Source organism: Candoia aspera, chromosome 6 (assembly GCF_035149785.1).
Source record: "Candoia aspera isolate rCanAsp1 chromosome 6, rCanAsp1.hap2, whole genome shotgun sequence".
In the NCBI taxonomy this organism is placed as follows: Eukaryota; Metazoa; Chordata; class Lepidosauria; order Squamata; family Boidae; genus Candoia; species Candoia aspera.
Genome location: NC_086158.1, coordinates 29,483,126 through 29,511,037, shown reverse-complemented (window position 1 = coordinate 29,511,037; position 27,912 = coordinate 29,483,126). Strand labels below are relative to the sequence as shown.

General features: G+C 38.6%; 1 protein-coding gene across 1 annotated transcript; it reads right to left on the bottom strand.

The window, feature by feature from the left end:
- Window positions 1–31: 31 nt before the first annotated feature.
- PCOLCE2 (procollagen C-endopeptidase enhancer 2) lies at window positions 32–24,881 on the bottom strand. The gene is made up of 9 exons (XM_063306102.1): window positions 24,763–24,881; window positions 18,109–18,214; window positions 9,592–9,847; window positions 8,435–8,559; window positions 6,067–6,203; window positions 4,557–4,711; window positions 3,839–3,922; window positions 2,870–3,037; window positions 32–169 (listed from the first exon to the last, which is right to left on the bottom strand). Exons 1-9 carry the CDS (start codon window positions 24,861–24,863, stop codon window positions 39–41), a joined length of 1,263 nt encoding a protein of 420 aa, XP_063162172.1. The 5' UTR covers window positions 24,864–24,881; the 3' UTR covers window positions 32–38.
- Between the last annotated feature and the right edge of the window lie 3,031 nt (window positions 24,882–27,912).

Genomic DNA, 27,912 nt, shown 5'->3' with positions numbered 1-27,912 from the left:
AAAATAAATGATGAGAGATGGCTTCAAAAATTCATACTTCAGCACCTTTTGTTTTTTAAGACATTCAGGATTTTTTGGTTCTTAGTCTTGAAACTCACAGTAAAACTGCTGGGCAGGATTTTACCTCTGCCATCTTCTTCTACCTGGCCCATGATGACATAGTTTAAGCCTATTGAAAGACAGGGAAATGATAAATTTTGCTTCACAGTTGTAAGGATAACATACCTCAACTGACCATTAAACTCCTCTGAGGCAAACAAGGTACTTTATAACTCATAAGTTATCCAACCTATGCAATCATATACACATGCAAATATTGGTCAAATGGAAATATTGCTCAAATGTTACATGTTCTGTTGACTCTTAAAAGCTATTGTTTGTCTTTTTCTTCAGTTAAAATTTCTTCGGCCATATTTTTGGCCATATATTCCACTAGTCATGGCCCAGTTGGTTTCTGCTGTGATCTCTCATTTAACAATATTTGATAAAATAACTGTTTAATTTATATCCATGGTCTATAACATTCACATAGCATTTCTACAGTTTTATGCCACTAGTTGGATAACTGTAGTTAGCTGTAGTGCTTAGTTAGAAAATTTTATTCTAAAAGCAGGCTTCTTGTTGGCAATATCTTGTTGGTTCCTGCTTTAGGTTAGGCATGAAAGCCAGCTGGGTGACTTTGGGCCAGTCACTCTCTCTCAGCCCAACTCACCTCACAGGGTTGTTGTGGGGAAAATAGGAGGAGGAAGGAGTATTAGGTATGTTTGCCACCTTGAGTTATTTATCAAACAATAATAAAGGTGGGATAGAAAATAAATAAATAAAAATAAATTCAACCATGGGGAATGAGCAAGCATGATTCTCATTTACCATGTAATGAGCTTAGATATTTCACTCCTCCCAAATGTAGTGTCTCCATTCTACTGTCAGGATATCAGTCTAGCTATACTGTAGAAGCTTTCCAAAGGGAACTTTGGGCTGAGAGAACCATAGTAAATAAATTGTTTTTTTCTAATCTGATAAAAAATATGATGAAGGGAATTGGCTGGTCTCTCCAAGAGATAACCAGAAGAAAAACACTTTAATTACTGCTGTAAAGACTACATTGAATTGCAGTTAATTCTTCTAGATTGTATTTACCTTCATGAAAGATTTCTGCAGAACAGAATGAGATTTGATAGGTTTTGGAATCTCTGAATATATAGAGCAGCTCAAATAACTCATTCTAAATAGGCAGCATCAAAGCGATGAGGCAAAAAGGGCATAGGCTATGTGACAGTCCTATATATAAAATTATATTTTTATTTATCTTATCTAATTACATATTATTTTTTAAATGATCAGATAATCACTTCAAATTGAGATTTGTCCACAATTTTCATTATGCCTAACTAACAGATCCTGCATAAATTTTCCTTTTTTCCCCCTCTTATAGGTAGATAGCTCTCTGTTAGTGTTCACTTACTTGATGGTAAGACTTGAACCTGTAGTCACTTTTAATCCTCCTGCTTAAAACTATCTATATGTTTTTGTGATCATGGATAAGATGTAAGCATATTCCACCAGAAGTTCCACCAGATGTGCAAATTTCTTTGCACATCTACTTTGAGTTCCTTGGTAAACAGTGTGGGGACTAGGCTAGCAGGCAGGCCATGCTTCAGCTATTCTTGTAAGCAGGTAAACACCTACATACAGGTAGTCCTCGACTTATGACCATTCATTTAGCAACCATTTGAAATTACGACGGCGCTGAAAGTGACTTATGACCGGTTCTTGCACTTACGACCATCACAGTGTCCCTGTGGTTATGTGATCAAAATTTGGGTGCTTGGCAACTAACACCATTTGCAACCTTCCCAGCTGGCTTCCAACAAGCAAAATCAGTGGGGAACCATGTGATTCGCTTAACGATTGCTGCAAAAGATGTCGTAAAATTGGGTGCGATCACATGACACATTGCTTAATGACTGCATTGCTTAACAATAAATTTTCCAGTCCCTATTGTGGTCATAAGTTGAGGACTACCTGTACTGGTTATGTCCACATGTGTATTTAGTTATAAATGTAAAACCTAGTGGTGAGGTTGGGAATCTCTTCCATATAGCTGAAGATAACAGGTTACATCTAGATTTAAATGTGTGCAACAGGAATACTGAAAGCAGATTTCATTGCCCCATTCTCCCTGGCAAATCATCCAGTAACCCACACTCTTATAAATGATACATAGAGGAAACGGACTCTGCTGAGTGGGGTGGACTGTTATGTAGAGGGCTGAGTAACAAAAACCAAGCAGGGACAGCTTCCACGAGTAGAAGCCAACCCTATATGATTTTGCACTTACTGATGCAGGGATTCTTATCATACTGACACAGAAAGAGTTTTTTAGCATTCACTCAGTGTTTACTTTTTCATTGCCATTTAAACACTGTGAGAGCTAACAAAAGAATCTAACATCTAATTAGTTTTACTGAAACCAGAACAAGTCCACAGTCTAAAAATTACAGGTATGACCAATACAATTTCAGATCTTAAAGTGTTGGGCAAACATGTTTATGCCTCCTAATAACACACACTTATTTTAGTTTTCTGAACTATGAATTCTTTTATGAGAGCCAAAATAGCTTAAGCAGTCCTGTTTCAACTCACCTGCATTATTAATATATATACATAGAAAAACTGAAAAGGTTTTAACATAAGCAAAATTTATGGTTGTTCCATGGTGTTTACTGTTACTTAAATTGTTTGTCTTTACATTTTGTTCTATGAATGAGCAATTTAAATATAGTTTCTGGGAAAAATATGAACATGAAAACAATAAAAAGGAAACATGTCACATGCAAAATTCAGAATTCCATTTGAGTCTACTTACCTCTTCTGATAAGAGGACACTGTTTACAGACAACAGTAATCTTGGCACTCAGATTTTTGCCTGCTTGCTGGATTGCTAAATTTCCTTCTTTGTATATATTAATGATCAATACAGTTGCAAATAAACTTCCACCTCTGGTGCTGGTTGTGATAACAGATCCAGTTATTACTAAAAAGAACAATTTAGGAGGAATAGATTGCAGTAAACTTGGAAAACAATGAAGCAATTTTTTCCACCATTCAGTAGTGGAAAAACATAGCTAGAAAATGTAATACATAAAAGAGAGTCTGAATGAATAAGTAAACTTGAATTAAGTTTTGTTATTTACAGAATAAACAATGGAAACAAAAGCGTGTTGCATTGCACAGCTTTAGTAAAAAGAGGAACCGCAGCTTAAATGTCCATGTTCAAGTATGAATATTGGACAAATAAACTTGTTTCTGCTGGCTTAATACATTGCATGCTAATTGTATTGGTTAGTTGCACTGAGACATAACATAAAGCAATGATATTTATAACTAAAAAAAAGAGGGGTTGTGAGCCTTTACCCTGACATCATTAACTATAACTACATTACAGAAACACCTTCAGAAGATAGTAAGGAATTAAGAGCAAAGCAGTATGTACTATGAATTTATCACTTTGAATAAAAAATACATGCTGTTCCAAGAAGACAACATGCTGATGTTGTCACTGAATCAACACTTTCATACAGCAACAGTTTCCTTCTGTTCAGTCATTTGTGTTTAGACTGGAAAACTCTTCTGACACAAATTCACACTGTCTTCTCATCAAACTTCTCAAGGAATATAACTAAGTCATAGACTCCAGTGCAAGAGATGCAGTTGTATAAGCTGAAAGAATTTCCTTGTGCGCTAATGGTAGCTTACAGATAAATGCTCCAACCCTCTCTTGTAAACATACATCCCTAAGTCACTGGTGGGGGGGAGGGGAGGAATCTGATCTTACCAAAGTTACTCGAACAGTAATTGCTCTCAAGCGTGCCACTCCTTTTGCATTTTTGCTGGCACAGGCTCACTGTAGGTTTCAAGGCTTTCCAAAGAGACCCAAAATGAAGAATTAAGTGTTTCAGAACTTTATTAAAAAGGACTTTCATTTTTCAAGTGCTGTTTTTACGTTCAGTTACAGAAAAAAATATCACCCCCAAATCAAAACCCCAAACAATCTAGACAAGCCAGGTTTTAATAAACCAATGTTCTATACCAGCTCTATAGGAATTATGCAATTATGTATGACAATGATGCCTGAATTCATGGAAACACAGATGACAGGCTTAGATTCAATTCTGAAAGAATACACAGCATCTAACAGGCAAAATATGTCTTTTGTGAATCCAGAGGTTTCTCATGATTACAGTCAGGATCAAGGCAGAGGCAATATGGAGAGAAAAGCTTGCTCTTGACTGAAAAACAAATCCCTAGCCTTAACAAGTCTAAAAGCTGCTGAATATACTTAGCAAGTATATCTCCACTTTTTTAAGTAAGGACAATATTTTATTTCAGACAAGCAATATCACTCCATATGTGATGTTCCTGCCACTTCTGTTTAAACCAAACAATTCTTTTCGGTTACTTAGTTACATTAAAATTTATAGCAGATGAGAAAAATGACAATATACCTTGAATTGTTTTTCCCTAAATGATTTAGGTGAAGACTCCATACTCACCTGTGATGGTAGAAAGAGTTGTGGTGATGGTTGACAATGTGGTTGTTGGTAATTTTTTGGGTCTGAATTTATAATGACCAATAAAGCCATCCGCAGTTAAACTTAAATCAGACAAAAACTGAATAAGCAACTCATTTCTTTCAGATATAATAGGCCTAAAAGAGAACAATGTAATGCTTTCATTGTTAATAACTCTGCAGACCATAGTACATAAGCATCCTGCACATGTAAATATTTTCAATGAAACTGAACTTTTCTTTGTTCATTTCCATATGAAACATAAAGATTTACTTTGAGAGAAAAGTAAGCTTCCCAATTCCTAAATAAATCTTTCTACAAATATTTACTTTAACTCTTAGGAAAATAATGACAGTGAAATAAGAGAGAATAAATGGATGTGAAACAAACTGTTAGAAAGTACTTATGGATCCAAATACAAAAAATATAAGTGTACAAAGCTGCAAAATTCTCAGCATGTGTTTATCATTAAGGACTTGTAGAGAAATACTCTACTAGTAGAACATCAAGTCTCTCTGTCTCTATCATGATATATTTATAGTGATTAATGATCAAGACAAAACTCATAATTGGAGAAATGAAGAATGAAATTCACACTTGGGCTCATCTAATTGGGTCTAAATTCAGTATTAACTTTCAAGCCTGGCCACCTTCCCCTTCAAATGCAGCCAAAATAATGCATAAGTCAAGCTTAGTTGGAACAAAGTGTTATAAACAGTATCAGAATTGGTGGGAGGAACAAGGCAATCAAAGGAGCTGTGGAAGAGAGAAAGAGGAAAGAACTGGGCTTAGCCAGTTGTAGAGCAAACCCACCAGTTTCTAATAGCCTAATTTCTAATTTCTACAGCTAGAAATTCTTTGATCTTCTTAGACATTTTTGTGCAGTGATCTTGCAGCAATGAATCTATACTTGTTGACTGTGATCGGTGGGATGATTTGCTAATAAGTTGATCAGTAAGATCACAAGGCCAGGTTTGATGTCAGACAAACAACACATGTGCCACAGACTCAGCCTTGTCTGAGCACACACAAAGGCGATCCTGGTAAGAAATATTGTGATATCCACCTGTAGTGACCACTGAGGGCAGGGTATCAAATCATATCAATGTAAAAGTTCTGCTATGAGTGACAAGGAAGAGATGATAAAAAATATCTAGCTGTATGAAAAGGAGTACACGTGAGCTTACAGTAGCAGAATTTTTGTATCTTTTTGGACTTCGAGGTATAAAACTCTAGGATTATAATTAGCAGGAATCATCAATACTGTAATGAAACAATACTCTATCATTCAAATTTGGAACTATAGTAGCTTTTAAGGAAGAGAAAATCAGTTATAAATGTCTAAATTTGAAAAGCTATTGAATTTATAACCTCTTTTGAGACTCTTAACAGGGTTTCATTGAAAGGTAACTGCCCCATCACCTTGTTCCATCCCTCTCACCATTTGTTACAGCATTTGAAAAAACGTAGTTTAACCAATAGGCTTACTTACGCTGGTGGGCTGTCTCCGCAGTACTTTCCAATTCTCCTGGCATCATTAATCTTGCCACCATTAAACACTGCCACATAGTCATATCTGCAATAGTTATCTCTCTCCACATCAAATTTTTCAAACCTTAACTCTATGAGCTGCAAGATAATGAGGGATCTAGTTAAATTAACACTTGTTATAATTTACTGTTGCTATGAAAATCTAGCATGTATGTGTGTGTGTGTGTGTGTATATGTATTATCATGATTATTCTAGAGCAAGAATGGGTAGATAGGAAATTAAAGACTAGAATATATTTGGCTTTGTTAGTAATTTCATTAGGAGGATTATAACCATGAGAAGCAGATCAAAAAGAAAATCAAAGTGGCATGAAAATGATTTCAGAAAATTACATGTAGATACAAAAAGCAATCAACCTACCAAATATGCTTGAAGATATTCAATTACTATGTGTCTCCTGCCATAATATAGCTTATGTAATAGAAACCTAGGCAATAATAATAATAATAATAACAACAATAATAATAATAATAATAATAATGCAGAGCAAAGATTGAATACCCTGCCTTAGCATGAAATGATTGACATATCGGTAGGATTTTCTTTCCATAAAAATCTTCTAATTTAAAAAACTGAAATGGGTTGACAGAAAGAATTCTTCACATACAAAACATGCACACACATGCACAATCCCCCCCCCAAACTCAGTCTGTGTAATAAATATTAAAATATAGAAAACAGAAAAAATAGAGAGAAAGGAAAATAAAAAACAAAGAATATAAAGTAAGAATGTATTTGGTCTATATCAGGTTCAGAGACAGAATGTACTGTATAATTTGCATGGCAATCCTGTGGCTCAGTCAAAATGCTCTAAAGTTGGAGAATAATAATGAATTCAGAATTCTCCTACAAACAAGCAGGGTGGGAGAGAGGCAGAAGCAGCATTTCCTGTACTGCCTGTGTTTTGGTTTTATTTTCATTTTGCTGTTGTGAGCAAAGAAAAATAGAAAGGTTTAATGGCTAGTCTAAACACCTCCCTGAGCTGGAGGCACAGAACAGAGGTACAGCTATCCTATCCCACCCTTCTGAGATTTTAGAACAGATTTTCTTTTCCCATTGGAATAAGACTATATTGGATCTCCTCAAAAGAGCCCCTTCTCAAACCTTGAAGGGGAGTACCCAAGTAATTCTACAACCTCTGATACATTTTTTCCAGAGGCATAAGATGCAACCTTATCCTAAAAATCAATATTGTCTTTCATAGGACATTGAAGAAAACCAAAGCTAATGTTATTGTAAAATTTATATATCTGATCAAAATAGAACTTACTATCACAGCCATAGCTACACAATTAATAAAACGTTATGAGTACCAGAAGCTAAACTTAGTCTGAGAATAAGAACACTGTATTATATAATGGACATGTGGATGTTGTAATAGAAAATAAATACTCCTGCGATGTCGCAATTATTGATTTTATTCTTTCCACAATCTAAAACATTGTATACCTGTAACCGGTATAATGACCTTATAATCAAGGAATAGATTTTGTTCTAACAGCCAGGAACCATGCTGGGACAAGGAATAGGTCTCTAGTGTTTTATTACTGCTACATTAGACAGAAAATCCTAACAAACTGAAGAAGTGTGGGAAAAACCCAGACAGATAAACCCCAAAAGTCAAGGCGGGTCTGATCTGTGTCTCTTTGAATGGCTGCTTAACTCCTCAGTACTACGCATGCATTTTCCCCCCTGGATAGAGGCCCCCTCCTGCTCACCATCAGTACTCATGACAGATTTGCTAACTGGTTAGAACAATTACGTTTTCTGAATGCAAGCAGCAACATCTTCTAACTGGGTAAATTAATAGTAACTTACAGGCTATACCAGAAGTTGGGCTGTGTCAGCCCTTCAAGGTAGACCAGACCAGGAAAATCAAGTTATGAATGCTTGTACTACGTTTATTATAAGGTTACAGTAACAGAATCTTGCAAATCTGAATACACTCCCGCATCCCCCTCTATCTTTGTGAGAACTAGAGAGGGTGAAGCCTGAGTCACTTTCTCAAATTACATTTCTGCCTCGGACTCAAATTTCTTTTATCTGACTGTTGTCTTGGTTACGGCTCTTCCTCCTGTTCCCCAAGGGTATTCCTACTGCCCATTACAGGCTGAGACTGTAAATTGGACTGGGGTAAAAAGCCACTGTCAGGAAGTACTTAGAGAAGGTATGGATGCTTTAAACTGTTGGGATTATATGGCTAGAGCAGAACTGGGAAAGAAGAGGTAGAGTTGGAAAGGAGAGAATACTTCTATAAATAGGAGAAAAACAGATGAAGGCCAAGGCTCTGTATTTTAACACAGCTCACCTGGTTCTTTGGAGCTACAATGTGCCAGGAACAGGTCACCCCTGCTGGGTAATCACGATCAGGCCAGTTAGGAGTTTTAAAAGATCCAGTTGGTTTATCTAATCGTCCACCACAGTACTGGTCTCCTAAAAATACAAAACACACAGCTAGCATAAAACACAGTTTCACTTAGCACAGTTGCTCAAATCTCATATGAATCCATGGCAATCTACATCTAGGCCTGTTACATTAGTAAAAAATAGTAATCGCAGTTGTAGAAAAGCCACCAAGTATCAGCAAAGCTCCTAGCATCAATTCATTATTAAATCCTTATATAGAGTAGTATGGTCTTCTAATCCATTCATTCTTTACCACTTTTTCTATAATCAGAGTACATTTTAAAGGAACCAGAAGCTGCAGCTATGCACCATCTCCTCTCACCAGAGGGTACGTTTAGTCTACTGTTAATTTGTTTACTGGCCCTTTGGGCTGAAGGGTTGATAATGTCTGACAGGACAGGGACTGTATAATACTCATTCAAGACTATTTATTTTCCTCTACTCAGGAGGTTCAGAAATTTAACAAGGACTTCAACAGTTAAAAATTGAATTCACATTTCTTAATCTAAAAACCATGAGCTTGTATATATATTTTATAAATGACAAGTATTTAGAAGTATATGAATATGCAATATGCTATTGCTCTGCCTCCTATGGAAAAAATACTATAACTCCAGATATAAAGGACTGGATTTTAGAAATATGTGATCAAGCCATTTTTGAGAAATTATATTCAGTTATTCAGATAATGTCATATTATCGCTCCCTTTGGAAAAAAAAATTCCACACAGGCTTGGTGAACACCGCAAGCTTAGTTTCCCCTTTTAAAGACTTATAAAATTGGGATAACTTGGAATATATTTATAATTGCTATTGTTCTGCCTCCCCAGACACAGACTCAGAAAAGTAAAATTTTGGCAAAACCTTACCCTAGTGCAAACAGATTCTAACATGATTTTTAAATTTTAACATTTTCTTGGTAAAGAAAGAATTGTTTTAGACATACATTTTTGGATGGCTGGTAAGCAAACCACAATTCTACATGCTGTTATCTTTAGTAAGACTTCTGCCATGAAAATATAGGTTGGTAGATTTCAGCTTTAAAAACATGAAAAATACCTCTTTCATGTGGCTCTGCTGCAGAATACTTTGCGACAAAGCCGTTTCCAGCTGTATTGGCATCTGAAATCATCTGCACCAACATCTTGTTGCTATTGGCCACAAGAGCACCAGGTCTGAAAGTGCCACAGAATCGGCCAAGGCGCTGACCATTGGCATGGCCATTATATACATCCACAAAGTCATATCGACATAAATTATCACTTTCCAAGTCTATGAATCTAAAAGAAAGAACAACAACCTTCCCTTCAGGAACCTGTAGAAAGAAAGGATACCAGAGCTGAATAATCAATCTTTTCTGAATTGCTCTTAAGTTATAAAACCTACTATTTCTATATTGTATTTTAAGTATTATCTGTTGTAAAATGGATACCGCTTTCTCAAGCCCCCTCATGTAACACTCTTACCAAAGGCTTTGTTTTCTGTAGAAATTTTGTTACCTCCCCTTTCCAATTTTCCAATTTACAAAATATTATTCATCTTTTATTGTGTGATACTAACACTTAGCAATAATGTTTTGAAATAACATTATCTTTGGGATATCATAAACGCTTTCCGGAGTAAGCACTCACTTCTGTAGTAAAGAAGCATTACTTTTTTATTGATTTTTTTATTTAGACTTTTATGCCACTTCAGTCCCAATTACACTTCATGCTTTTGCTATATTTTTGCCATATTAATATAATGTGTGCCCTGAGTCACTATCTTGCACAATCCACAGAATCTTTTGCCCATTAAAAATATCCTTGTAAGGGCATATAAACCATATCACTGCAATGTTATTGGTACTGTAGTGCTGGGAAAACATTCATGCTTCTTTACCATATAAATAGAAGATCCTGCCCCATTGGCAGGAGACTGTAACTTAGTGGTGAAATACAGGCTTTGCATTCAGAAGTCCTCTGTTCAATTACTGTTCAAACACGAATGGGAAGTTCTTCTCAGATACCTTTGTTTACCCTTCAGTGAAACACACTCCCATCTCCATTGAGATATGACCTATGGAAATTAGCTTTGCAGCCAGATGTTTTTACCATGAGGATTCATACAGTATCTCTGGATCAGCCATCCCCAATCTTTTGGAGTCGATGAACACATTGGGAATGTAGAGCACACACTGTGCACCCTCCTTCAAAATGGATGCTGGGGGGGGGTGGGGGAGAGATCTATTGGTTCACAAGTAGTTAAAAAGCATAAATTTGCCAGAATACTAACTTTACACACGCACACGCACACAGACACGCACACCCCTGGATGGTTCCCACTATCCCTCCTCATCTTTGCTCTCCTTTTTGGGGGTGACCACACTTAGAAACAAAGCAAGCACTAAGTTACTGTTCTTACTTTATGAGAAAGCTTACAAGGCACAAACATGGGCCAGAGGCATTCTTAGAAATGCAGATGATGTTGGAGGTTGACACCATTCAACATGCCAACTTCCATTTTTAAATTAAAACATTTACTTTAAAATATTAAAGGAGGGAGGTGGGGGAGAGAGCCTGCTATCTGTCATGGAAGGTATACTGGTGCTCACAGATACTATGCTAGGGATCTTAGTGCAAACACACACACACACACACACAGTAGAATAGGACCCTTATGAAATTTTCCAGTCATTTTTCAGTCAAATTTAGTACTATGTGCTAAGAAGAAAAATCAGGCAAGGGCTGGGAAAGCTCCAGAAAAGTTGCCATATCAGTGATTTAATTTTCTAAATGTTCTTGCCTTGCATATTTCAAGCAAGTTGGGAGACTCCAGCAATATAAGGAAACAGGGTAGGATTAAGGGAAGAGGGTAGGTTTTAGCATTAACAACAACTAACAGTTAATGCAAGATGACATGCATAAGCCATATTCAAAGCATTACCATTTGTTAATCACAAACCATAGGTGGCTTGGATGAATTCAAGGGTACAAATATAATTTAAGCTGAACAAACTGCTACACTGAAATGCTTCAGGAAAGAGAAGAGGTTCCTGGACAGGAAGCTAAAGTTCTCAAGGAGGGGCAGAGTGGTGAAGAGAACACCAGAGGAAATGGGGAAGAGGGGGAAACTTTGGCAGAAGCAAGTGCATGGAAAAATGTGTCCTGAGGAAGCAAAAATGTTAGAGGCTGGATGCCAGTGGAACTTGGAACAGTGCCAGGCTCTTCCTCTAAGGCATGGCTGGCTGGGGAATTCTGAAAGTTGAAGTCCACACATCTTAAAGTTGCCAAGGTTGAGAAACACTGGTATATATGGATGCCTTGACACCCCTTTCCCACATTCTCTTCAACACTAATGCAGACCTCCCCCCATCACCTTTTTGGTACCATTGTTACTCTGATACCACAGTAACCAAAGCAACATGGGGAAAAATCGTTCTTTTCTTCCCATGTTCCTCTGGAGGTCCATGGAAACTTTGTAGCAGGAAGAACTGAGGATAACATTTCACAGAAATCAAGTAGCAGTGCTCTTCCACGCTTAATTGGTTCTAATATTCTCAAATAAGTGGCATAGCAAAAAGAGAATTGTGGAAACAAGGGGAGTAATTGAGAAATTTGAATCTGAAAACTTTATAACTCCTAATATTGAACATTTACAGGGCACACTGCATAATCTATTAGTGAAATATGATTCAGAAAGTGAACAGGTCAGTGATTGTATGATTAAATTGATGCAAATGTTGAATACAGTTATAGAGATGAAACAGTGGGAATTTCAATGAAAAAAAATTTAAATTTGAATATTATACTTATAGAGAACCAAAGATGCTTTATGACTGATGTATTCTCCTGTCGTGATTGCTAAAACGAATGCCTCCTTTTCTCCAAAATGCTGGAAATACAATGATCAGACTGGATTTTTCTTCTATATATGGTGGCAATGTTGTAAAGTTCAACAATACCAGAAATTAATTTATGGTAGAATGGACAAATTTTGAAAGTCATAATTTTGAAAGTCATAATTCAATTCCAACTTGAGACATCTTTATTAAACTTCACCAAACCACATATTCCTTCAAAATATACTGAATTGGCATTATATGTGGTAACAGATGCAAGAATTTTATATGCTTTTTACTGGAAAATATGTCTGATCTCCTCTACAGAAGAATGGTTAATTAAACTATGGGAGTATCTTTTGATGTCTAGAATAACTGTAAATTGAATTGTAAATATACAATTTAATCTTATTTGGAAACTGTTTCTGGACTACAATTTTATACATGGAATTGTGCCACATCTCAAATTTGGGTTATACAGTTTGTTTGTTTATTTATTATATATATATATATATATATATATATATATATACACACACACACACACACACACACACACACTTATATTTATATATATAAAATATATATAGCCTACACAACATTTACAGTATTCTTCTAATGTATTGTTTATTATTTATAGCTTTTCTTTTTCCCTGTATTGATTCCAATTGTGCTAACCAAATATTTTTACAATTCAATAGAGTCATGTTTTGCCTAGAAATTGGATATGAAATGTCTTATACAGTTGACATTAAGCTAGTAATAGTGTTTTAGACTATATTAGCCATATGATACTTTAGATTTGCTAGTTGTTCAAGGTTTGTTACTTATCCACCCATATTTTACTGTTTATACTGTTTTTCCCCCTCCCCTCCCATATTTAAATGTGTATTTGTATCAGCATTATTTCTTTTCCTTTTTTCTTGAAATTATAATAATAAAATTTATACACAAAGTAGCAATATTGCTACATTGCAGTGTAAGTGTTTTAAAGAATAAAGGGAAGAAAAAGGAAGCTTTGCAGTACTGTGGGCAGGCCGTGGGAAAGCGAGGGGAGCATGTCTTACTCAGCCTAGTCAGAAACTGAAAGGATACCCACTAAGAGCTATAAATGTTAAATGGAATTATGTGCTTCCAGAGAATGTGAGAAAACATGGACTGAGGAAAATCATTGACTTAATGCTCCATAGCTGGAAAGGCAGCCAGTGAAGAGGCAGGATATAAATCTCACAAACAAACTGATGATGATGATGATGATGATGATATGGGCCAATCTTCACATTGTAATGATTGCCTATTCCAATAAAAGGAGTCTCATCAGTAGTTACTAGAAAAAACTAATTTACTGAATGAATAGTATGCAAAGTACGAAGAAAGCTGAGAATGAGCAAAAGCGCGCCAAATACAAACTTAAAAAGCCTTGCTCCCGTTGCGAACCCTCCCCTTAGGCTAGCATAGCAACCCCCCCCCCCCCCAGATGCTAGCAACCGTTAGAATCGGCCTGAGAAAGTAACCTTGAACAGCAGAGATAACCCAAACATACATTCCAGAAGATCACAAGTCAGCACAAAGGAAATTTACCAGCGTGGCCAGGCAGGCACGCAACTGCAGATATGACATGTGAAACGTTACGAGGAACCATAAACATCGGAACGGGAACATGACACACATACAGAAATTCACATTACCTCTTATCTGGAAAAGGGAAGCACAAATGTTTGAAGAGCACCTATTTTTCAGAATGGCAATAAGAAAACTTTCATATTAGCCAAGACTAATCTTGTGTCCAATGTAATTTCTCTAGTTGTTGTATAGACTGCCCATTCTTAGAAGGATTACTAACGCTCTCCCCTTCCACAGCCACTGCTGTATTATTATTATTATTGTTGTTGTTGTTGTTGTTAATCCATTCAATCATGTCTGATTCTCAAAGACTGCCTCGACAACTGTCTGCAGTTTTCTTGGCAAGGTTTTCAGAAGTAGTTTGCCGTTGCCTCCTTCCTAGGGCCGAGATAGAGTAACTGGCCCAAGGTCACCCAGCCAGCTTTCATACCTAAGGCAGGACTAGAACTCATGGTCTCCCAGTTTCTAGCCCAGCACCTTAACCACTACACCAAACTGGCTCTCGCTGCATTATTACTGGAACCCTTCATCCATTTTTCAAAATACTGCTGTTCTAAAGTAAAGTAGGTAGGAGTAGTCGTTCCTACCAGACACCACTGTTGCACAGCTAATTACTTTGGCTCACTGTCATACCATGAGTTCTGCTTTTGCCAGTATTCACCCAAATATTGAAAACCTACTCAAACAAGGGAGAAGCCCACACAGGTAATACAAAAAAAGAGAAGAAGATACAAACAATGGCTTGCTTCAACTTTGCAAGTGTACATAAAGGAGTGGTGCTGGTTCCAACAGTTATGGGTGGGGTTTTTAAATTAAATAAATAAATTGTGAGTACTGACTAATAAATTAAATGATCTTTTTACATCTTCTATAAGGAAAAGAAATAGAAAATATTTTGAACACAGGGGTGCCTACAGGGTGTCAAAAAAGTCAATCTGGCGGCCCCAGCCATGTGATGGTACCCCCACCCCTTTTATGGATGTTGTGAGGCATGTAAAACACAGTGAGGCTTTGATTGCATGGTTGTGGCCATCATCTTGACTTTTTTGAACCCACCCCACCCCACAGACACTGCTGTTTGGACATAAAGGGACAGTAGCATGTATAGTAACCCATTTTGAGTTTTGCAACACTGCGAGGCATACCTTACAATGTTTAAAAAAGAAATCTCTTTCAGCTACACTGAGCTTTGTTTTCAATTAATTACACAGAATAGGAGGAGCAACCATTTCAAGGAATGGAGCATTTTGCAGAAAAACTGCTCCTGACTCACTTTTTGAATGGACAATTTTCATGGACAGATGTTGGCTGGCTTCCAAAAATGCAGTTACTCACCATACATCAGATTTATTTTTGTGAGTATGGGTAAGGTTCTGTTAGTTTCTGTGGTAATATTTTCTGAAACAAAGTTTTACCTATATTGCTGTCTCAGCAGGAAAAGAAATATTTCTATCTGGCTTAGCAAGCGAAATCATCAGAAACTAAACTGATTTTTTAGATGTTTAATTCAGCTATTCAGAATCTGATTCTGCACTATTTGAATCAGGACGATAATGCCTCAGTTGCATTATTATTTGCAACCTCTCTTCTACCCATCCTGTTAAAGAATGCTTAATAGATTATGAGGCTTTTTCTGGCTAAAAATTAAAATCAATTACTTGAGAAGATTTTTCAAAATATACTTTGCATCTCAATAATTGTAATGAAATTCTGCTACTTGTCATATTGAAATTGTCTACTTGAAGAGCCATAGCAGTCTTGAATATTATTTTTATACTGTATTCTTAAAGGCTCTGTGTCTATACTGAGCATTCTTCCATTTTTCCTCTTAAATCACTGAGGACTGACAAGAAAGGGATTATTTTAAAACCATCGGTATGTGATGCCTTGTGTTTTGCCCTCTACAAATTGCTACATGAGAGTAAGAAAAACAGCGGAGGGAGCACCATAGCTTGTGGATTGTGTCAAGCCTATAATACAATGTGCTGAATGACCTGCTTCTATAGTTAGAAAAAATATATGGGAGAAATAAAAGACAAAGCATTTTGGCTACAATTTAATATCTTCTTACTCAGCTTCATTGGTAAGTCAGTCACAGAAGTCTTAAACCTACTTAGTATAAAATTCCTGCTACTCAGTTACTGCTGCTGCAATTATTAAGTTACATCAGCTTCCAATTTTTTGGTAGGGGAAAATATACAACAGCAATGCAGTAAAAATAATGTAATGTGGTACTTGTTGAACAGGGTAGGTACCAAGATGCATCCTTTGGAATAGGAGCTAGAGGCGAGAAAAAAAATAAGCTATCAAATGCTGTAGCAGACTTGCACTGAATTATGTCTGTTCGATTTCACAATTAGGAGAAGAGATCCCAGGCAATGGAACAAGCAGCCAATGTCTCCCAGAGCCTGTTTCTGGGGATTGAAGTGAAAGCAACCTTTAAACTGATAATGGCAATATAGCATTTGCCCAAAGACTACGACATGCATTTCTCAGCTAAATGATGGAGAACCAAGCACTGATTGATTGTCCTTCCCTGAATTCTTCTTGCTGCTCCACCAAGGTACTATCTTGCAACACCCACTTCCAGTTCACCAATTTACCATGTAAGGTGCCTGGCATATAGCTTGTTTATATGTGCAAAAGACTTATTGAGTGTCAATTTGACGGGGCACTCTTGCCTCCATTTTGATGTAATGGGAGAGTAATGGAACTGCTCCAGCCTGCTAGAGTCTGTAATGTGGGATCTGTATGTGTAAACCACGCTGCCATTATTGGTGATCACAAATCAGTGTATGTCTTTAGCAATCAGTGTATGTCTTCAGCCAAAATTAAGCCTTATGTAGTGGCTTTGCAGGAATCCAGTTTACAATAACTTTAGAATGAGGCTCCAGTGAAAGTGTTCTTATTGTGGTATCACCAAATAGGCCGCAGAAATATCAGTGTGGATCAATAGGACTTTTCGGGATGCCAGGGGCTACTAAGTGCCCCAAAACAAAGGAATTGTTTTATTTTGGTACCAGCAAGGCATGTTTTCTCCAACTACGTTTCTGGGCCTTCATCTTTTTTTTTAAATTATTATGGCCTGATAAAATGCTTTTCTAAGATAAAACCCAATGGGTGCAAGCACTATTAACCCTGTAGGCCCTACATCCTTTAATTAACCAAGCCTGAATACATGTGCCATAAACTTTGGTTTTATGGCAATACATGTGCTATAAGAGCAATGTTTACAGTCATGCTAAATTAAACTCCAGAAGAAGATTATTTCCAAAAATCTTCCATATAGAAGGTTCTTTTCTCACACAGAAATAGACATTCCACAAAACCATGTAAGAGGCCTAATTCAAAGAAGCATGTTTGAAAGTGTAGCATCTTATAGTAAGTTTGTTTGACAACAGCTGTTAAATGTTATAAAACTTCAATAAAGTATAACAGAGAACAAATGTGGTATGCACATATTTAGTGTTGTTCTAAAATATTATTGTGCTTCCAATCTCATGTTTATCTTGCATGTTGCTTATTGTACTTTTTTAAAAAAAAAATTAAGCGGTGGGGACTTATACATCTTTCCTCATTTGAATTGTCAGCAGAAAAGGTATTACTTTCCTCCATATAATATCCAGAAATGTGGTATTTAATCTATCACCTTTCTAATAATACATGAAAAAGCCTTTCTTTTCCTTCCAAGGCATTTAGTGTCTTTAGTTACAAACTTGGTAGAAAAGGAACTTATGGTCTGGGTTCACATAAACATTAAATTAGATGAGTCTAGATAGCTAGCTGTTCAGCACATTGTGGAAACACTGGCATTTTCTGATATTTTGTATAAATAAGGCCATCACATTAAGCCATAATATATTTCAAACAGGTTTTGATTTAGAGCAAGAGTCCAAAGTCTATTGAGATTAACAGCTAAATTTTCATTGTACATAAAAGTACATTACTACAATCCATTTACAAGTGATTGAATTAATATTAACGTTTGTGAACAAATATCATATGTTCTGCTTTTGGTTGCTGCAGACATGATATTAATGTATCATTACAGACAATCATCACACAACTGAAAGCACCAATGGTATGACTGCATATTATTCTTTGGGGGGTTTTGTGATGTCAAGATTTCTTACTGTGATTTTCCAGGTACATTTGCTGTTTGGAGGGTAGACTCCTGGGAATCCTTCACTTCCAATAAACCCTGATACTCCGGTTAGTATACCACCGCATTTAAAAGCCCTGGGAAACAAAGAAAAATTATTTTTGAGATAGCATTATCTGGTCTAGATACAACAGCTGGCACCTAATACACCACTGTCAAAATGCATGGAATATTTGTTAAATGCATTTAAGAGATAGCTAGCTATTTAAAATATAATGCAATATTACTGCCTTAAACTGATGATTATGTGCCGTCAAGTCATTTTCGACTCCTAGTGACCACATCTGGGAAATACAAATACAGTATTGCTGCGTCAGGAGTACCTCAACATACTGTAGTTGTGCATGTGTAAATAGGCAGAAAAAAAGACAGACATAGATATAACTTGATACATGAGATGTTGAATCACTTAATTTCAGGTAAAATGTCCTGTGTCAACAACCACATATTTGCACATATACACACCCTGCTAAAGTGGTTTTGCAGTTGTATATTAGCCTTTATTATAGGAAAATAGTAACTATAATATTATAGATGTATCTACAGTTGTTTCTTTCAAAATGTTTGGAAATTAAGGCATGAGATAACCATTCTGTCCTCTCTATACCTTTCTATCCTTGCAAATATTCCTTACTGCTACCATGTCCACACATTTGTTCCTTAAGCTTCTCACCCTTTTTTTCCTGTCTTCCCCTTCTTCTCAACCTACTCTCTTCCTCCATATATTCATTTTGCAGTTTGATCCTCATTATTTTTTTCTATATGACCAACCATCTCAACTTACTTCTTTCATACTGGTTACTCTCATTTTTATTCAATCCACTTTCATTCAGCTCCCCTTAATTTTTGACTCTTCTTGTTTTACCACCTACACTTCTCAGCTACCCCATTCTCACTGCATTCAATTCATTTTCATGCTTCTCCTGAACTACCAAGCTTGCACTTTGGTATCACAAAGTGAGCAGAGGCAAGCTCTTGTCGCACACACCACATGGTGAATTCCCTGCTAATGGAAATAACGTACAGCTCAGTTTCAGCACAACTTGGCTTGTATGCCATGAGTGCAAACAAGGCCATTTTACTCCAAACATATACTATTCTATGCAAACTAGGATCTCTTATCTAGAGACTACTGTGCAAGCCAACATATTGTTGTCTATGTCCCACCAACTAGAAAGTATATGCAGTCTCTTGACAACATCTCAGGACTTTAAGTGTAGATCAGCTGATTTTGTTACTGGATGCTTAACGTAACACTGTGACCAAGTGACTAAGTTTTTCTTTTGCTCTTGGCCAATGAACCTGGGGTTTGATGCCTTGTTCAAACTTCTGAAGTGCCCTGAATTACCATGTGATGGTAGGAGCACAGCTCAGCAACTGGCAATTCATCCAACATAAATCCACCTATTTCTTGAAGGTCAAATCAAGACAAATAGCTATATACACCTGTATCATTTGCACATATATCAGGAGGCGCATAACCTGAGATCTTGGCAATGCATGTTGAAAGATTTTGCTGCATCTACCAAATGCCCTGCAGAGAATGCTGCTGAACTGAAATGTTAAATGTGTTAAAATATGGAAAGTATCAAAATACATGGGCAATAACTATATGGACTATATTTTGATTACTTAATTTTAAATTAAATTAAAATTTAGCATTTGCCTTGCCCCATTCATTTCTTTTTCTTGGTCCTACCCACTTTTTGAAGTTAATACTATTTTGTTAACGCTAATCCAGAAACTGCCTTGCAAGCCCTCATAATGTTATCAAACTCCCACCGCTTAGGAGGTATATTGATGTATTTACTAAAACATGCTTAGGATGTACCAGAAAACAGAACTAAGAAATATAATGTACAGAAATATATCTGTAAAATAAACTAGATTTTAACAAACTATAGACAAGTATCAGAATTAGTGTATATGTAAAATGTCAAACTAATATTAAGGATTCATATCTTAACAGGAAGGAAAACATATTGCAAATACAGTGTTCAATCTGTTTTGATGTTATGAAGAATCATTTAGCTATAAAGAAATAAAGAAGGGAGAACCAATGATCTCCCAAATTTTGGTAACAAACCCAGAAGTCCCAGCCAATACCTCCAATGGTCACAGGTTTTCATCTCTGGCTTTAAGATTAAAGCTAATGTCTAACCTCTGAAAATAAAGGATTACCATCCCTAAAGTTGTGCTAATTTATAAGAACAAAAATAGAATTCTACCCCATTCCCCCAAAGCTAGTCAAGGTTTGAAATACTTAGTTGCCTAGAATGCTGACTGATTATTGTTTATGTGCCATCAAGTCATTGTTGACTTTTAGCAACCACACAGAAAGATTTTCTCTATGAAGATGTATCCTGAATATGGTCTTTCGGGTCTTCCAATGGTGTACTCATTGCCATTGTAATGGAGCCCATCTATCTTGCTGCTGGTCATCCTCTTCTTCCTTTTCTGTCCACCATTGCCAGCATTAGGCTTCTCCAGAGAGCTAGAGGGTAGGATTATTTGAGCCTGGCCATTTGTGCCTTGAGTGAGAACTCTGGATTGACTGGTTTGATGATCCATTTGTTTGTTTTCTTGGCTACTCATGGTGTTCTCAGGAGTGTTCTCCACACCAAAGTTCAACAGCATCAATAGTCTTCCTATTCTGCTTCTTCCGACTTTTGCTACCATGAATGTCACAGAAAATACCATGGCTTGCACAATTCTGATCTTTGTTAGGTATAGACAAACCATGGCATTTGAATATCTTTCTCAAGGCCTTCATGGCTTCTCTACCAAGAGCTTGTCTGTGGTGTATTTCTTGACTGCTTGTTCCTTTACTGTTGATGGTTGATCCTAAAAGGCAGTATCTATGTGCTACTCTGATATCTTCATTGTCAGTCAAGCTACCTGTTTTCATTAGTTTGGTCTTCTTTATATTTAATTTTAATCCTACTTTTTCACTGTGCTCCTTAACTTTTATTACTAGAGCTTGCAGGTCCTTTGCATTTTTGGCTATCCAAGTAGTATTATCAGCACAGTGCAGGTTATTGATGTTTCTTCCTCCAGTTTTAAAACCATGCTCATCTTCTTCCAATCCAGCTTCCCTTAATATATATTCAGCATATAGGTTGAATAAATAAGAGCAGAGTGTGCAGTCTTGCCTCATTACTTTGCCAACCTGGAGCCAGTCTGTTTCGCCATGTTCTGTCCATACTGTGGCTCCCTGGCCTGTATATAAGTTTCTCACGAAGACAATGAGATGGTCTGAGTTTCTCATTTTTCTAAGCACATTCCACAGCTTGATGTTAATGGCACAATCAAAGGCCTTTCCAGAATCCAGAAGCACATAGTGACTTATTTTTAGTATTCCTTGGCTTTCTCAATTATCCAGCATGCATCAGCAATAATTTCTCATGTTCCTTGGCCTTTTCTAAAGCCAGCTTGAACATTTGGCATTTCTTTATCCCTGTAGGGCTCTAAATCCTAAGCATTATTTTGCTAGCATGTGAAATTAAGGATACGGTATGATAGTTTGCAAACTCTGTTAAGTCTTCCCTCCCTCCCTCCCTCTCTCTCTCTTTGGTACTGGAAGATAGATTCATCTCTTCTTCTGTTGCTTGACATATTTCCATGGGTATTCCGTTAGTAGCCTTCAGACTTGCTAATGACCTGAGTTGTCACTGATGGCGAGCTGGAAGGGGCCTCTATCCAGGGGGGGAAACGCATGCATAGTACTGAGGAATTAAGCAGCCATTCAAAGAAACACAGATCAGACCCGCCTTAACTTTTGCTGTTTATCTGTCTGGGTTTTTCCCACGCTTCTTCAGTTTGTTAGGATTCTGTTTTATGTAGCAGTAATAAACACTAGAGACCTACTCCTCGTCTCAGCGTGATTTCTGACTGTTAGGACATGAGTGCTGATCTAACTTCAGTACTAGAGGTTTTTGTAAGTAGGAAATATCTTCTAAGGTATCTTGGATGTTGACATCTCTACTGTACAGTATTTCAGTATACTTCCATCTTAAGTTTGAATCAATTACTATCTGTCCACTGGCATCTTTAGCGTATCAATTTGAGGAAGGAACCTCCTTTGGAATAGAGAGATCTTTTGAAAGACTTTCCTTGTTTTTCCATGTCTGTTTCCTTCTTCAGTGGCTTTACAGATGTTGTAATACTGCTTCTTGTCTCTTCTAACAGCTCTCTGAAACTCATTAAGTTCCTTTCTGAGATTTTTGTCTTTTTTGGTTTTGGCCTCTCTTCTCTTCTTGTTAATTTCCAGAGTTCGTTATGATATCCAGTTTGCTTTCATCTCTTTCTTCATTTTTGGCAGTCGATTTTCACATTCATCCTTAACAACTTCCTTAAGTTCATTCCATAATTCCTCTGGTTCTCTGTCAATGCGGTCCAGTAGAAAGCTGAGTTACAGTTAAAGAAGAAAAACACAGGAATGAGAGTTGGGGAAGGAAGGTTAAATTTGCATGATATGATTGATTAGGACCCTGAACAAGACTCATCCTGTGGTGAAGGATATGCTGCAATTTTCTGTCACAGGTTCTTCTTATCCAAGGCATGTCTCTAAAATAATGTCTGTTTAACTACTGCAGCCAACTTGGAACCAAAATGGAAACAGATGAGAAAACACATATAATTGAAGTATCTGAAAGAAACTGTCAGGACATCCTGGATTCTGTAAACAGAACCCAAGTTGTCACTTGCTATTACTTCCATCTGTCATACAGATGGGAAGAGGGATCAGCAGAAGCTCATTTCAGGTTGCTAAGTGTAGGGACTGGGTGCCTTAGGAAAGCATCTAATTCCAGGAAAAGTTTCCAACCAACCATTCTAAAATGAGAGCATCACTTGGAATTCTGCAGTTCATAGAATGGAGTCATTCACACCCACACCAGCATGTTAATGATGCTGCTGCATCAGTCATAGTTATGTGCTTAACATAAATGCATCATTTTTAAAAATGAAAATAACACCACCCCTGCTGATAAATGGACTTGGTGATGACACTAAAATTGCAGCCCAGACTTGCTGAGAAAGAAGGAAACACCAGCATACTTAGGGGATCCCCAAGAATTTTCAGAATTTTTTTAAACAAAGAAACTTTAAACAAGCCATAAGGGGAGACTCTCACCACTAACTTCTAATGAGGCTGGAATTCACTTAGTAACCATGGTGTGGTGTAATGGTTAAGGTGTTGGACTGGGAGCAAGGAAGCCCAAGGAACAGCCCACCCCAGCCACAGAAGCTGACTGAATAACTTTGGGCCCATCACTTTCTCTCAACGCAACCCACCACATATGGCTATTGTGGGGAAAAACAGGAGGAGGAAGCACTATGTAACCCTGAATGACAAGTGAGATATAAATTGAATTAAGAATGCTGTCTTTTGAAAAGAAAAAGAAAGAAGAATCAAATGAAATATTCCCCAAGAGTATATACTGGCTGGATCTGAGAAGAGGAATATACACAGCAACATTTTTCCCAGGCCGTTCTTATACACGTCTAACAACATTGGCTTCCACACGTATTATAAAGCAAACTGATTTGTACAATTTAGACAAGAGGATGAACATAGGTTTTCCATGCATCTGTGTAAGAAAAATTTAACGTAAAGCATCCCTGAAACTCCTTATTAAATTATATTATCCTTCCCCAGGACATAGCAAATGAACAGATCTCTTCACTGCAATTTGCAGCTAATATGCATGTGTATATTTAAATGGTGTATTGTATCTGCAAATATGTGGTAAGCATGTGCTGGAGAACTGTGGATATCCACAGCTTGGCTCTCTGATACTATCCACTGTATGGCCCAGTTTCCCTTCAATTGGCTGGATGAACAGGAAGCAAATCTTAATGCCATGTAATTGTGACTTATCTTTCCTTCCCTAGAAAAAAACATAATAGTAACACTTTTTCAAAAATAAATCATGCTTACGAAGCTCGACTCAAGAAATAGACACTTAGATACCAATGCACTTTCTCCCTAGAATCTTGTTCCCCAATCCAGAAATGTAAGTCTCATTGTTATTATGAGATGAGGAATATGCACTCTGCACATGTTTAGAAACACTCATTTTCACCTTCTCAAATATTTCTAGTATTCAGTCTTTACAGCACAGACAAAACTTTCCAATGCTTTTAAAAGGGGCGGGGGAGAGCGACTAACCGCACACCTTCTAGGCTTGCAAATGTCTCCTTTCTTTCTGAAACTTGCCCTTGCACGCTAAACGAGCTTTCTTCTTTTAACTGCACGCGAGGGAGAAACGCGGGGGGAGTGAGGGGTGATTTGTCTCCTCAGCAGAGACGAGGCCCATCGCCTCAAGCCACAGGTGGGGCAGAGAATACACCGCAGGAAAGTTCCGGGCAAGGAACCTGCGCTAGCCGTCCTCGAGGCACCGAACTCCGCCGCGCGTCTCGGACGTCCAGCCCGTTCGCCGGGAGGGAGACCCCGGGCTGCGGTATCTTGCGGCACCATGAGCGCTTGAAGCAGAGGGGGAGGGTCGTCGTCACTAAGCCCAGAGACAGTGGCAGGGGAAAAGCGGTTGTCGAAGTCGGCAGGCGAGGCGGGCTGGCGTTTCCGCGCGCTGCGGCGACGGCAGCGGACTCGTGGCGGAGTTACCTCGGTCTTTGCAGCTGCTGCCGACTGTGGGAGGGCTGAGCGGCCGCCAGAAGCAGGACTCCCAGGGCCAGAGCGCGCGAGGCTGCGGCCGCTTCTCGCATCTTCCTCTCCCGCTTCGCCGCCGTCAGCGGGGAGTTTCGTTGGAGGCCACCTGTATAAAGCGGCTGGCAAGAAGCGCTGCCCCCTTTCCGTGAATATCCCATTTGTTCGCGGAGGCGAGGGGAGGAGGGAAGAGCAGAGCTCCGGCGGCCTCCTCCTCTTTCCGAGGAAGGAGGCGGCGAGCGCGGGGAGGGGAGCGAGCAAGAGATAAAACAGGCGCCCCTCGAGGCATTTACCTTGGTGAAGGTGGCGCAGATGGCCTTGAAAAAGTCGCGTCCTCGTCCCTTCTCGTCCTTCCCAGGCGGAGGGAACCTTCGAATGAAATTCGTCGATGGAACTCGCGGCCTCAAACCCTGGGATGATTACAAGCTTAGAAATCCCACCCCGAAGATGCCAAATCCCATTTGCCTCAGCGTACGCCTAGGGGTCAGAGTTGGTGGGAAATGTAGTATAACTGGAATACCGCAACTTCTCCCTCTCTGGGTTCAGGGGGATCGACTAGCTTTTCCTGATTTGGTGCTTTCTCCCACCTCATATATGAGACATCAGTTCTAGTTTTGCACTATGGCAAATAGTTATTGCCAAGCTAATGCTCAGGAAACTTGAGGGTTAAGTCTGGGTTGCTCAAAACTCATTACTGGGGGTGAGGAGAAGTAACCATTTGGATTAGGCTAAAATGTGTTTTTGCAAATTGTCTCAGTATTTGAGATTACTGGGAGCAGTGTTGGAAGAGAAAAAAAATGCTGTTTTCATTTCTAGGCAGTATCCTGGCTATATTCATAGAATTTGCTTGCCCACAGTTGGTTTCGCCATGCTTATGCATTCCATTTTTTGGCTTGGCATAATGACACACTGATCCATAAGGCTTGGTGTACACCAAGCCACAAAGTTAAGATGTCTTCTAGACTGTAGTTCTGGCTGTTTGTGAGAAGGATTAGTTACAGCACAGTATGATGGCCAGCTGTTTGCAAGTACAATCATCATCAGGGCTGTTGAGCTTGGAGCATTAAACAGGAGTAATCAAAAGCCCAAAGCATACACAAAGACCAAACCTCAGTTGGGGAACCAAATGCAAACTTGTAACATGCAGTTTCTACATCCACACTGAAGTCTCATATCGCACATAGGCTTTCACAGTGATGACGTAAGTTCTGAACTATGTTATATGTACTTCTGAAATTATACCATGGCACACATTTGGGCCTGTTAACAGGCCTCCTGTTTCCTACATTTGGGGGCTGTTTTTATGTAACAATATCCATCTTACAGAAAAGTTTGCTTTATACATTTTTGTAAGTTTTGGTTGGTCTAATAGGAGTTCCTGCTGATGTTTTGATCACCCTAAGTGCAAACATTGTACAAAATAGACCAATTCATAATTTTCATTACAAAAAACAAGCCAGTTTTTCTTACAAGTTCATAAAGACAAAATCGAGGCTTAACTATTCTTGCCCTGTAGGCACTACAGCAACACAGTTTTTTATGAATGTGAAGCTGAAATAATGTTCAACGAAGTAGCAGTCTCTGATACTGTGCAAAAATCTGTAATCAATACACACTACAATTTAACATTTTAAACCATAAACTTGAGTTTTGAAAATAAAGGATCACGTTCCATATTTATTTATTTATCAAATTTGTCACCACCCATCTCCTCCAAACAGAGGGACTCTGGGCAGTTTACAGCATAAAACAATAACTATACAATAAAATTCCAGTATAAAAATAGGCTAAAACAATTTTAAAAACTACCTAATATACTAAAATTCCGATGGCTATGATCTTGCGTAGGAGGGGCACTTCAAGGCACTAGCCAACCCCAAGTATGATTATTCTCCTCCCTGCCCCAAGCCCGATGGCAGAGCCAGGTCTTCAATTCCCTCTTGAAGGCTAGGAGTGATGGGGCTAATCTCACCTCTGGGGGCAAGATGTTCCATAGGGTGGGTGCCACTGCAGAGAAGGCCCGCTTCCTGGACCCTGCCAAACGAAGTTGTCTTAGAGACGGGGTCCACAGCATGCCCTCTCTGCACAATTGGGTGGGATAGGCTGATGAAGTGGGGATGAGGCGGTCCCTCAGATAACCCAGTCCCATGCCATGTAGGACTTTAAAGGTGATAACCAACACCTTGAATTGGACCTGGAAGCAAACTGGTATCCAGTGCAGCTCGCGAAGCAAAGGTGTTATATGCGCCCTTGTAGGAGCACCAAAAATAGCCTGCGTGGCCGCATTCTGGACCAGCTGAAGCTTCCGGATACTCTTCAAGGGTAGCCCCATGTACAGAGCATTACAATAGTCTATATGGGAGATAACAAGGGCATGAGTGACTGTCCGAAGGTCCTCCTGATCCAGGAAAGGGTGTAACTGGTGTACAACATGCAACTGTGCAAAGGCCCTTCTGGCCACGGCTGCCATCTGCTCTTCGAGCGGGAGCCGTGAGTCCACAAGGACCCCCAAGTTATGCACTGAGTCTGTCCGGGGCAGCGCAACCCCATCCAGAACCAAAGATGACAAAGTCCCGGAAACGGCAGAGCCCTTAACCCACAGCCACTCCATCTTACCAGGGTTCAGCCGAAGCCTGTTTTTCCCCATCCAGACCCCCACAGCCCCCAGACACTCAGAGAGGGTGGTCACGGCATCACTTCACCCGGGATGGAGATATACAATTGAGTATCATCAGCATACTGATGATACCGCATCCCATGGTGACGGATGATCTCACCCAGTGGTTTCATGTAGATGTTAAATAGGAGAGGAGAGAGAACCGAACCCTGCAGCACCCCACAAAGGAGGGGTCGAGGGTCAGATCTCTCACCCCCTATCACCACCGTCTGTGACTGGCCCTGGAGGAAGGAGGTGAACCAGCGCGGAACCACGCTGTCCACCCCCAACTCCCTGAGCCGACCCAAAAGGATACCATGGTCAATGGTATCGAAAGCCACTGAGAGGTCAAGAAGAGCAAGGATGGATGCATTACCCCCATCCCGCTTCTACCAGAGATCATCCATAAGTGCAACCAATGCCATTTCTGTCCCATATCCAGGCCTGAAACC